The sequence below is a fragment of the Bos grunniens genome, chromosome 17 (assembly GCF_055505025.1).
Source record: "Bos grunniens cultivar Pamir isolate PY7600 chromosome 17, Bosgru_T2T1.0, whole genome shotgun sequence".
Taxonomy (NCBI): domain Eukaryota; kingdom Metazoa; phylum Chordata; class Mammalia; order Artiodactyla; family Bovidae; genus Bos; species Bos grunniens.
In genome coordinates, this window is record NC_141181.1 from 69,392,086 (window position 1) to 69,405,216 (window position 13,131).

General features: G+C 42.4%; 1 protein-coding gene across 4 annotated transcripts in view; it reads left to right on the forward strand.

Annotated features, from left to right (window-relative positions):
• The first annotated feature begins 1,187 nt into the window (after positions 1–1,187).
• Positions 1,188–13,131, forward strand: part of HORMAD2 (HORMA domain containing 2) — a 67,142-nt gene continuing 55,198 nt past the window's right edge. For 2 of the 4 annotated variants that reach the window (XM_086348688.1, XM_086348690.1), the window contains exons 1-2: positions 1,188–1,235; positions 11,299–11,386. In XM_086348688.1, the coding sequence (XP_086204814.1) occupies positions 11,336–11,386 (51 nt within the window). In that variant the 5' untranslated portion in view covers positions 1,188–1,235; positions 11,299–11,335. The remainder of the gene's footprint in view (positions 1,236–11,298; positions 11,387–13,131) is intronic. The other 2 variants (XM_086348689.1, XM_086348692.1) reach the window with 1 other exon arrangement.

Here is a 13,131-nt window from a genome sequence, read left to right on the forward strand (position 1 = left end):
ATTCAAAAGCAGAGACATTACTTTGCCAACAAAGTTTCCTCTAGTCAAGGCTATGGTTTTTCCTGTGGTCATGTATGGACGTGAGAGTTGGACTGTGAAGAAGGCTGAGCGCCGAGGAATGGATGCTTTTGAGCTGTGGTGTTGGGAGAAGACTCTTGAGAGTCCCTTGGACTGTAAGGAGATCCAACCAGTCCATTCTGGAGGAGATCAGCCCTGGGATTTCTTTGGAAGGACTGATGCTAAAGCTGAAACTCCAGTACTATGGCCACCTCAAGCGAAGAGTTGACTCTTTGGAAAAGACTCTGATGCTGGGAGGGATTGGGGGCAAGAAGAGAAGGGGACGACAGAGGATGAGATGGCTGGATGGCATCACCGACTCGATGGACGTGAGTCTGAGTGAACTCCGGGAGTTGGTGATGGACAGGGAGGCCTGGCGTGCTGCGATTCACGGGGTCGCAAAGAGTCGGACACGACTGAGCGCCTGATCTGATCTGATCTGATTAAAAATAACGCAAAGCGGGGTCCACACAGGGAAGAACTAGAGATGCCCTCCGGCGCGAAACCTCTGCGGCCTGGGTCTCCACCGCCCTTCGTCGTCGTCAACCCGCTCTCTCGGGCGCTTGCCTCCGGTTCCCTGCGCCGTCCCCACGCGGGCCCCCTGGCCTCTCTGGGGCCCCTCGCTCCGGGCCTCGCCCGACATGAACCCCACAGTCCCTCAGGCTCCAACCCAGGACCCTCGCTGCCCGCGAGATGCTCACCGCCTCTCTCTCACCCTTGCCGGCAGGCGTCTCCTCGACGGAAGGTGTACCGCGCGGAGCGGCCCCGAGCCGAGAGCCCCGTCGAGGTCCGTGTGCGGCGCCTCGAGCTCGGCGCGGGTCCCTTAAGCCGGAGCGAGCCCTCAAAAAAGCGAGAAACGCCGCAGAAACAACGCCGCGCCCGCGGGCTGAGGGCTCGGCTCCCGGGCTGCGAACCACCGCCGCGCGGGGCACGCGGACCCGGCGTGGGGGCCGGGGCGAGCTGGGGCGAGCCAGTCCCCTGTCGCCCTTATTTGCATATGCATGAGACGGCGCGAGGCCGGTCTCTCAGGAAAGCGCGAGAAGTAATGAATTATTCACGAAGCTTCTTGTCTCGCCCCGCCCAGGAAGGCCTCGTTGACTATTCACAAGCGCCGGAGGCGAGTTTCAGCCAGAAAAGGCGGTTGAGTCCCAGTCACCGGAAGGCGTCAACCGGCTGAGGTGAGAGCTGCCCAAACGCGAGGAATACGGAGAAAAACGGGCGCTTTGAACGTTGTTAGCTATCTTAGGGTTGTTTTTTTTTTTTTTTTCGTTTCTTTTTACCTGAGGCTTTAACTTTGATTTGAAAGCATTTCTCTTGAGGCCTGAAGTACTCTGAGGAGTAGCGAGAAAGCCGGGGCTGAGAGGAAGGACAGAGGAAAACCCCCAGGTTCCATTTTCCCCCAAAAGCTTGATGATGAAAAATGTCACATTTACTGAGGGGTCGGGGCGGGGGTGGGGGGTGGAAAGAATTGTACTGGAAACACTTACATTTCCACTATCAAGGTAGCTTTTAAATGAGATATCGGTGGAAAAGAAGGAATCAGTTCTGGGCGGGGGCAAGGGGGGCAGTGGCGGGTAATCGGCCCCCCAAACAGACCGATACCTGCGTGTTGCAACACGCAGTCGGGGAGCTTTGGGGGATTATCTTCTCCATCAGGTTTTCTCCAGCTGTGGAGGCGTTTTGCCAGAATTAATGGCTGGTGCAGCCCAAGAAGGGAGCGAGGAGGGTGAGTCCCCACGGGCTGACCTCAAGCTCGTCTTTCGCCTTATCCAGGATTTGCCATTTAATCTCCTGGACTTTAGTTCCCCAAACAGTGCAGAGTGTATCTTGAAACTCAAGACTAGCCAATCACCAAAATGTGTTCAGTTGTGCAGAGCCCTGGACTCGGTGTGCAGTAGTACATCGTGTACTTGGCTGATGAAATCGAAGAAAAAGTAAAGGAGTTTTAATCTAATTAGGATAATCTGATTTCTCCTCCACTGGGCCATAAATCTCTTGAGATGGGAACAGTATTTTACATCTTTGTAAGCCTACTCAAAGATTCGTGCATGGTAGTCACCCAGTAAATGTTGAATAGAATGAATAATTGAAGTAGCATGAAGAAGATATTAAAAAACCAAAAGAGCATGAACAAATACCCAGTTAATACGGTGGAAACCATTTACTCTGAGTGAGCAGGGAGTAGGGGAATTAACAGGACCAAATGGGATTTGTTAAAATAGAGAATAATAATTTGTGGGACCAAACTCTGTGAAACCTCTGAGTAACATGGTGAATTTTGGCAAACAGAGTCCCTTTGATGGATTTTCCTAGTCTTTGTAGTTTTATATTTTACATTTAAATCTATGATCCATTTTTAATTAATATTAGTATGTGATGTCAGATTTAGGTTGAAGGGTTTGGGGATTTTTTGGTCTATGGATGTCCTGTTGTTCCAGCACTATTTGTTAAAAAGACCACCCTTCCTCCACTGAATTGACTTTCCTTTTCTTTAAACCTGAAGGGATTGGGTTAGTTGCAGAGAATGTCTCCTCGTCCTTCCAAATTTATGATGCAAGCCCATTTATGTTGACATGTACTTCCTTTGAGTAAAGCCATCCTTCATATCATATACATGTAAGGAAGGTCATCTAGCTGCATTTTAGAATCCAGGTATTGGATATTATTCCTTTGCTCAAAAATGGATTTTCTTGTTAAAAAAAAATGGTTTTGAAAGATTGGGAAAGATGGGTGGAAATCAACTGTCACTGTCTTTGGGCATGTGTAATGAAGCTTTGTTTCTTTGTGTGTCACTCAGAATGCCACCTCCTCTTCCACACACACCACCCTCCTCCCACCCTCCTAGGAGGCTTAGGCCTTCAGAAACTAAACAATAGCTGGTTAATCTTTATCTGAATCTTGGATTCACACATTAAAGGGTAAAGTAGTTATTGTGTCTCCATTTTAAATAGGGCAGTTGACATGTAGGTCAACAGGTAAGCCCAGAGTGAGTCTTTATCTGAGAAAACACAGAAATTTTCCCTTTCTCAAGAAGATCATAATCCTCGTCAGAGCAGACATATCAAGCATAAGAATGAATGGTGTTGAGGCCCAGTGAAGTTTCAGATGTGTGTGAATCCAATACACAAGCAAAGTGTAAGACAAATGTCAAAGACATTTGAAAGTTAGAGTTCTGTTCTTAAAACTCACAGTTTTGAAATCTCTCTTAGGTTTTTAGATAATGAGTCAGAACAAGGAGATAAAAAAATCAGAATAATTCTCTGAGAATACATGATCTATGGAGTCATAACCTCCTGGGGCTGTCAGCTGATAAGCTTTCAAAATTCAGCAGAGTTTATACTTGAATAGGAGACCTCCACAAAACACCTGCTCAAAGGGAAAACAGTTGCAACAGAATAGTTAGAAGTTGAAAGGAAACTGGCTATTTAAAACAATTATTTAGATCTTTTTTGCCTTCCTGAAGCCAGCTTATTCTAGACACCACCATGCTTAGAAACCAGCAAGAAAGCCCAGCAACTAGGCAGGTGCTGGTAGTGCATTATTTTGGATGCAATGAAAGCAAGGGAATTTAATTGTGCTGAGTCACTCTAGGAAAACCCCTAAATTATGAGTCAGATTTTCTTGGTTTTTATTCTCAGTTCTGTCACTAAGTGGTTGATTGACCTTGACTTCTCTGGACCTTGATTTTTTTCATCTAGAAAAATAAATGTCTGGACTAGATCATTTAAAGTTCCTTCTGCCTCTAAAATTCTATAATTCTTTTCTAGACCCTTAATTCTTCCTTGTCCCGGTATTACTTCTCTATTGATTCAGCATATATATTTTTTTAGCACCTACCTACTTTATTCCAGAACTGCATGATGCAAATCATTGCAGATGGTAACTGAAGCCATGACATTAAAAGATGCTTGCCCCTTGGAAGGAAAGCTATGACAAACCTAGACAGCGTATTAAAAAGCAGAGACATCACTTTGCCAACAAAGATCTGCATAGTCAAAGCTATGGTTTTTCCAGTAGTCATGTACAGAGAGAGAGCTGGACCATAAAGAATGCTGAGTGCCGAAGAATGGATGCTTTCAAACTGTGGTGCTGGAGAAGACTCTTGAGTCCCTTGGACTGCAAGGAGAGCAAATCAGTCCATCCTAAAGGAAATCAATCCTGACTATCCATTGGAAGGATTGATGCTGACGCTCCAATACTTTGGCCACCTGATGCAAAGAGCTGACTCATTGGAAACGAGCCTGATGCTGGGAGAGATTGGAGGCAAAAGGAGAAGGAGGCAGCGGAGGATAAAATGGTTAGATAGCATAATCAACTCAATGGACATGAGTTTGAGTAAACTCCAGGAGATAGTGGAGGACAGAGGAACCTGGTGTGCTACAGTCCATGGGGTTGCAGAGTCAGACCACTTAGCAACTGAAAAACAACAACCGACTTTATTCCAGTATTGCATGATGCTAACGACTCCAGAATGATCTAAACTAGACACAAAAGTTTATATATGATTCCACTTATATGAAATAAATGTCCAGAATAGGCAAACTGATAGAGATGAAAAGTAGATTAATGGTTGCAAGGAGTCAAGGGAGGGGAAAATGAGGAGTGATTGCTAGTGGAAATAGGGTTTCTTTTAGGGTAACAAAAATCTTCTGAAATTAAATAGTAGTGATGTTTGCAAAACTTCGTGAATATATGAAAACCTACTGAAGTATACCTTAAAACCTTAAAAAATAACGAACTAGGCAGATACAACTTTGCCCTCATGTTATCTCACAGCAGGGTGGGATGGATACATAAATGCAAAATGATAGTGTATATTACAATGTGCACATAAGCGGGACTTGATGGTGAACCAGGGATGGTGAACTTGAGAAACTGACACTAACCCCATGTCTAGAAGGTGAGTAGGAATTGGAAAGGAGGGAGGATATTTCAGGCAGAGGGAATATTGCAAAAACCTGAAAGCTGAGAGAATATAGATTAATTAAAGAAGATAAAGTTCATGGGGTTGCAAAGAGTCAGATCTGACCAAGCGATTGACACTTGTTTTGGGCTTCCCTGGTGGCTCAGTGGCAAAGAATCTGCCTGCAGTGCTGAAGACCCGGGTTCAATCCTGAACTGAGCGGCTAACACTTTGAAAATAGACAAGGGACTTCCCGGTTTGGGAAGAATCCGCCTGCCAATGCAGGGGACGTGGGTTTGATCTCTGGTCCGGGAAGATCCCACATGCTGCAGAGCAACCAAGTGCATGTGCCACGCACAACTACTGAGCCCGTGTTTACAGCCTGTCAGCTGCAATCGCTGGTGCCACGCACCTCGAGCCATGCTGTGCAAGAAGAGAAGCCAGCACAGTGAGAAGCGCACACACTGCAACTAGAGGGTAGCCCCCTCATGAGCAATGAAGATCCAGAGCAGCCAAAAATAAATACTTAAAAATTTAAAAAGTAGATAAGAATAGCTGATGCATAAAAGTATAAGGGAAAATGGTTAGAGGCGTGGCTAAGGAGGATTGAGCCCGATCTTGAGAAGTTTGGATTTCATCCTGAGAGCGCTGGGGGCCCACTGAAGCATTTCAGTCCAGGAAATTACAGAGTCCCGTTGGTAATCTAAGAATACTCTGGCTGCAATACCAAGAACAGACTGGAGATGGGTAAGGCCAATGACAGACTGGTGGTTGAACAAATCCAGGCGAAAGATGAAGCTGATCTGATCTAAAGCAGAGATGACAACCATGTGCATAAAATGAGGAGTGCACGCTTGAGAAATATTAGGAGACTGGCTGTAGGAATGAGGGAGGGAACAGAGCTGAATCAGAGTTTTTAGGCTTCAGCAACCCAGGTATTTGATGCTTGTCATCCACTCAGCTAAGGTACAGAAATCGGTTTAGAGCAAAAGGATTCACATTTGGATATGTTGGGAAAATCCAACTGAAACTGGTTCATAGTCAGAGGTACAGATCTGCAACTCCCCAGCAAAACCTAGGTTGGGGTATACATATAAGAGTTGTTAGAATAGAAATAGTAATTGAAATAGTGAGAATGTATTTGTTCGCCCAGGGAGTGTATTTAAAATGCTAAAAGAAAAAAACTAGGACAGAACCGTGAAGAACACCAAAAGCTTAAAAGGGGGCAAGGAAAAAAGCCTGAAGATGACAATGAGAAGAAACAACTGGCAGGTGGGACGAAAACAAGGAGTTCAGATACTAATATCAGATTTAAAACTAAACATGCGTATAATGAAGTGTGTATTGGACAGTGTTCCAGACGCCTTACAAATAATGGCTAAATCCAGGACTAAATATAGTCCTCACAACAAGCCTGGGATGTAGATACTATTCAGTTCAGTTCAGTCGCTCAGTCGTGTCCGACTCTTTGCCACCCCATGAATTGCAGCACACTAGGCCTCCCTGTCCATCACCAACTCCCGGAGTTCACTCAAACACATGTCAATCGAGTCGGTGATGCCACCCAGCCATCTCATCCTCTGTCGTCCCCTTCTCCTCCTGCCCCCAATCCCTCCCAGCATCAGAGTCTTTTCCAAATGAGTCAGCTCTTCGCTGAGGTGGCCAAAGTATTGGAGTTTCAGCTTTAGCATCAGTCCTTCCAATGAACACCCAGGACTGATCTCCTTCAGAATGGACTGGTTGGATCTCCTTGCAGTCCAAGGGACTCTCAAGAGTCTTCTCCAACACCACAGTTCAAAAGCATCCATTCTTCAGCGCTCAGCCTTCTTCACAGTCCAACTTTCACATCCATTCATGACCACTGGAAAAAACCATAGCCTTGACTAGATGGACCTTTGTTGGCAAAGTAATGTCTCTGCTTTTGAATATGCTGTCTAGGTTGGTCATAACTTTCCTTCCAAGGAGTAAGTGTCTTTTAATTTCATGGCTGCAGTCACCATCTGCAGTGATTTTGGAGCCCCAAAAAATAAAGTCTGACACTATTTCCACTGTTTTCCCATCTATTTCCCATGAAGTGATGGGACCAGATGCCATGATCTTCGTTTTCTGAATGTTGAGCTTTAAGCCAACTTTTTACTCTCCTCTTTTATTTTCATCAAGAGGCTTTTCACTTTCTGCCGTAAGGGTGGTGTTGTCTGCATATCTGAGGTTATTGATATTTCTCCCGGCAATCTTGATTCCAGCTTGTGCTTCTTCCAGCCCAGCATTTCTCATGATGTACTCTGCATGTAAGTTAAATAAGCAGGGTGACAATATACAGCCTTGATGTAGTCCTTTTCCTATTTGGAACCAGTCTGTTGTTCCATGTCCCGTTCTAACTGTTGCTTCCTGACCTGCATATAGGTTTCTCAAGAAGCAGGTCAGGTGGTCTGGTATTCCCATCTCTTTCAGAATTTTCCACAGTTTATTGTGATCCACACAGTCAAAGGCTTTGGCATAGTCAATAAAGCAGAAATAGATGTTTTTCTGGAACTCTTTTGCTTTTTCCATGATCCAGTGGATGTTGGCAATTTGATCTCTGGTTCCTCTGCCTTTTCTAAAACCAGCTTAAACATCTGGAAGTTCATGGGTCATGTATTTGTGAAGCCTGGCTTGGAGAATGTTGAGCATTACTTTACTAGCGTGTGAGATGAGTGCAATTGTGGGGTAGTTTGAGCATTCTTTGGCATTGCCTTTCTTTGGGATTGGAATGAAAACTGACCTTTTCCAGTCCTGTGGCCACTGCTGAGTTTTCCAAATTTGCTGGCGTATTGAGTGCAGCACTTTCACAGCATCATCTTTCAGGATTTGAAAGAGCTCAACTGGAATTCCATCACCTCCACTAGCTTTGTTCATAGTGATGCTTTCTAAGGCCCACTTGACTTCACATACCAGGATGTCTGGCTCTAGGTGAATGATCACACCATCATGATTATCTGGGTTGTGAAGATCATTTTTGTACAGTCCTTCTGTGTATTCTTGCCATCTCTTCTTAATATCTTCTGCTTCTGTTAGGTCCATACCATTTCTGTCGTTTATCGAGCCCATCTTTGCATGAAATGTTCCCTTGGTATCTCTGATGTTCTTGAAGAGATCTTAGTCTTTCCCATTCTGTTGTTTTCCTCTATTTCTTTGCATTGATTGCTGAGGAAGTCTTTCTTATCTCTCCTTGCTATTCTTTGGAACTCTGCATTCAGATGCTTATATCTTTCCTTTTCTCCTTTGCTTTTCGCTTCTCTTCTTTTCACAGCTATTTGTAAGGCCTCCCCAGACAGCCATTTTGCTTTTTTGCATTTCTTTTCCATGGGGATGGTCTTGATCCCTGTCTCCTGTATAATGTCACGAACCTCCGTCCATAATTCATCAGGCACTCTATCATTCAGATCTAGTCCCTTTAATCTATTTCTCACTTCCACTGTATAATCATAAGAAATTTGATTTAGGTCATAACTAAATAGATACTATTAGTGACTGTATTTTACAGATGGGGAAACTGAGGCAAACATGTGCATGAAACAATATGGCAATTGGATTGCAGACTGGGATTCGATCCTAGGCAATTTGGCTCCGCAAAAGTTCATGTGCCTAACCACTATGCTGTGTTTCCTCTCCAGATAAATACATGTCCTGATAAACACTAAAAGAGCCCTGAAAAGCTGGATTTACTGTCTTCATTTTACAAAAAGGATACTGAGGCCCAGCAAGACTAAGTAATTTGACCAAAACATAGAGTTGCTAGGTAGTTGAGCAGAATTCGAACCCAGGTTCCTTAACTCCAAAGACTTTCTCCCAGATTGCACTAGCAGTGCAATTAATTTTCTCTGTATACATAATACATATGTGTATGGAAAATTTAACTTCACTAATTTTATAAATGTTAATTCCACAGATAAGTACCAAATGCTTAATAGTGATTAGCTTTGAATCCCTTCTCAAAAGCAAGTATCCTGGAGGTTTGAGCTTTCAGCGATAATATCAATTAAAACTAGGTTATTCATATAGTCCAAATACATAGATGTAGTAAATGCATTGTGTTCTAATAGCCTGATACTATTTTCAGGACTTGATTTTCTAGAAATGCCATCAGAATAGCTTGCCATCATAGAGAAATTATTTAAAAACCCACCAATATAGAAAGCCACTTGAAATCATTATTCCCTATTATTTATTGTCTCTAATAACTACCCCAATGAAGTGAAGTGAAGTGAAGTTGATCAGTCGTGTCTGACTCTTTGCGACCCCATGCACTGTGGCCTACTACACTCCTCCGTCCGTGGAATTTTCCAGGCAAGAGTACTGGAGTGGGTTGCCATTTCCTTCTCCAGAGGATCTTCCTGACCCAGGGATTGAACCCAGGTCTCCCTCACTGTAGGCAGACGCTTTCCCGTCTGAGCCACCAGGGAAGTGATAGTTTATCTTGGTTTACTGGGTCAAAACTGGAGTGTAAACTCTTGTAGTTACTTATTTTTCCCATTTTATTTCTTGAAGTTGTAAAGGAGACAGTGATCATGTTGAGTCAGTTTTGAAGGTTATGCTCAAAAATGAAGGTTATAATCTGAAGTCAACAAAAGACACCTTGGAATCTTTAAGGACCAAAGGACTGTCCGGTGGTTGTCAGTCTCACGTAAATCCTGTAAAAGAGTGTCCCCCAGTGCTGCTCTGAAGAAGTAAAGTGAGAGAAATTATTACCTGTTTATGATCTCTATCACCACCTTGTGGCAGTGTCCTTAAATAATTCTGCCCTCTTATATTTGCAAAATCTTCCAGAATCTTGCATTAATTTATACACAAAATCAAATCACAGGCTATCCTAGGTGATTCAGAATTTCTTTAAGTGGTTTATTTTACTAATATTTTGGTCAGAACTCCATAAAATCTTGAAAAGAAACTACAATTAAGTCCTTTAAAAAGAAAAAGGGAAATTTGCTTCTTTTTTGTTAGTGAAATGATGTAGTAAAAACTATATATTTTTAAACATAAATGCTTTTTTATTGTGGTAAAATGTGCATAACATAAAATTCATCATTTCAGTCACCATTGAGTGTATAACTGAGCGGCACTAAGTGTATTCACAGTGTTTATACAACCTTTACCACTACCCATTTCTAAAAATTTTACATCATCCTGAATGAAATTGTGTACAAATTGAGCTCCCCATTCCTTCCACCCTCTAGCCCCTGGTGACCTCTGTTCTATTCTCTGTCACTAGGAATCTGACTCTGTTCATACAAATGGAATCATGTGATAGGCATCCTTTTGTGTCTGGTTTATTTCATTTAGCATAATGTTTTCAAATTTACCCATGTTGTAACATATCATAATTTCCTTACTTTTTGATACTGAATAACATTTCATTGTATATACCATATTTAAAAGCCCATTCAGCTGTTCCTGGACCTTTGGGTTGTTTCTGCCTTTTGGCTATTATAAATAATACTGCTATGAACATTGGTGTGTGTCTGTCTGAATCCCTCCTTTCAATACTTTTTGGGCTTCCCTGGTGGCTCAGATGGTAAAGAATCTGCCTGCAATACAGGAGACATGGGTTTGATCCCTGGGTGGGGAAGACCCCCTGGAGAAGGAAATGGCAACCCACTCCAGTATTCTTGCCTGGGAAATCCAATGGACAGGAGCCTGGTGGGCTGCAGTTCATGAGGTCACAAAGAGTTGGATACAACTGAGCGACTAACACTTCTTGATACTTCTGAGTTTAGAAGTGGAAGTGCTGGATAGTATGGTAAACCTATTGAACTTTTTGAGGAACTGCCATACTGCTTTCTACAGCAGCTGCACCACTTCACATTCCTACCAGCAGTGTACAAGGATTCCAATTTTGCCCCATCTTCACCTACATTTGTTATTTTCCATCTGTTTGAATAGCCATCCTAATGGGTATGAAATGTAAACTTTAATTTTTGAGTTGACTTTGTAAATCAATTATACGTGAAGTTAATTCAAGAAATACTTTTTAAGCCCCTGTTGTATAGAGAGCGCTGTTAACACTCTGAGGGAATAATAAGGATGAGTAAAATACATTGTTGAACCTTTAGGGGGTTTGTAATTTATTATTCTCCTCCAAATGTATTTGGGAACGAGTAAGTCAACTTATATTTTCCTTGGGTGGTTGGAAAAACTAATCCAGAGATCTTACTCTAATTTATAGAAAATTGGTAGTGGAGATGTTTATTAAACTGATTTCCCAAAGAATACAATCAAATGCTAATTATACAGTTCTTTGGAAGATTCGCAATAAAAGGATTATGTTAGGCAAGGTCTGTAATTAATGTTTTTTTCTACAGGTTAGATTTGTTAAAAGAATCCTGATACATTACTATCATGGCCACTGTTCAGCTCTCTCGCTCTATCAGAATTCGCAAGACATCTAAGGTATTTATTAAGAATTAAAAGAAAATCAATGACTATTTAGTGAGTTAATTCAGAATCATGACTTTAATCTTTGGTGTTTTTTAAAACAGCAGCTTTATCAGTTAATTGGTACATAATATCCTGGCAGAGTGTATCTACATTTTAACTGGCTAATGGATTGAGGATGTTCAGGAAATTAGAATAGAGTCCTACTAAGTAACTTCCTGGGTGCTTGTTTCATGTTTATATATTTAGACTTTCTAGAGTAAAAGAGTTTTGTGAAGTTATGAGTCCAGAGAAGTACCAGTTGAGGGAAGAGTTCTAGATGTCAGGCTCGAAGCATCTTCAGATGAAGGTTCATCTCATGAGACATTCAAAAAACAAAGATCATGGCATCCGGGCCCATCATGGCAAATTGATGGGGAAACAATGGAAACCATGACAGACTTTATTTTCTCAGGCACCAAAATCACTGCAGGTGGTGGCTGCAGCCACAAAATTATAAGATGCTTGCTCCTTGGAAGAAAAGCTATGACAAACCTAGAGTATTAAAAAGCAGAGACATTACTTTGCCAACAAAGGTCTGTATAGTCAAAGCTACCATTTTTCCAGTAGTCATATATAGATGTGAGAGTTGGACCATAAAGAAGGCTCAGCGCCAAAGAATTGGTGCTTTTGAGCTGTGATGTTGGAGAAGACTCCTGAAAGTCCCTTGGATTTCAAGGAGATCAAACCAGTCAATCCTAAAGGAAATCGATCCTGAATATTCATTAGAAGGACTGATGCAGAAGCTGAAGCTCTAATGCTTTGGCCACCTGATATGAAGAACTGACTCATTGGAAAGGACGCTGATGCTGGGAAAGATTGAAGGCAGCAGGAGAAAGGGATGACAGAGGATGAGATGGTTGGATGGCATCACTGACTCAGTGGACATGAGTTTGAGCAAGCTCCAGGAGATAGTGAAGGACAGGGAAGCCTGGCATGCTGCAGTCCATGGGGTTGCAAAGAGTCAGACACTGAGTGACTGAACAACAGCAAGAGTAAAAGAAATCAGAAACAAAAAAGAGATTTAAAGAGAAAGGTTCTTTGTTAGACATTCACTTCCTGACACAGTTAGGAAGCTTCTGATACACACTGTGATGCAGTTACAAGAACTGAAGGGAAGGGCACTGAGAGCAGCTAGGACCCTGGGGGAGCACGCCGGGGCCAGGCAGCCTTGCTGGGCTCACCTGGGCAGTTTATCTTGTCCTATGACAGCCGTTAATGAGCCATTCAGTTATTCATTGAGAGCTCAGTATTACATAATATATATGTAACACTGTGTTCTTTTCTGAGAGAATTAAAAAAAAAGAATCTTCATGTTCCAGAAGTTTATAATCTGGTTGGGGAAATGACTTACAAGAGGTAAGTCAGTATACAATGCAGTATATGCATTAAATATTTGTGACAAGTAAAACAATACAAATGATAGAAATTTAGAGATTTTTTGTATAGACTGAAATGGTTTGTATATTCCTTAGGAAGGAGACAAGATTTAAGGTGGGCCTTAAATAACGAAAGGGATTAGGATGGAGGAGAAAGAAGAGAATTCCATGAGGAAAAACTAGCATATGCCTTGGCTCAATTAAGTAATGAGCATGGCATGTTTCAGAGAGTAACAAAGAACCCATCCCCACTGGAGTGGAGCTTCATCATGTCGGACAGAAGTAGGAAAATTAACTGAATAGGAACTTTGGGAACAAATTAGTGTGGATCTTAAAAGCCAG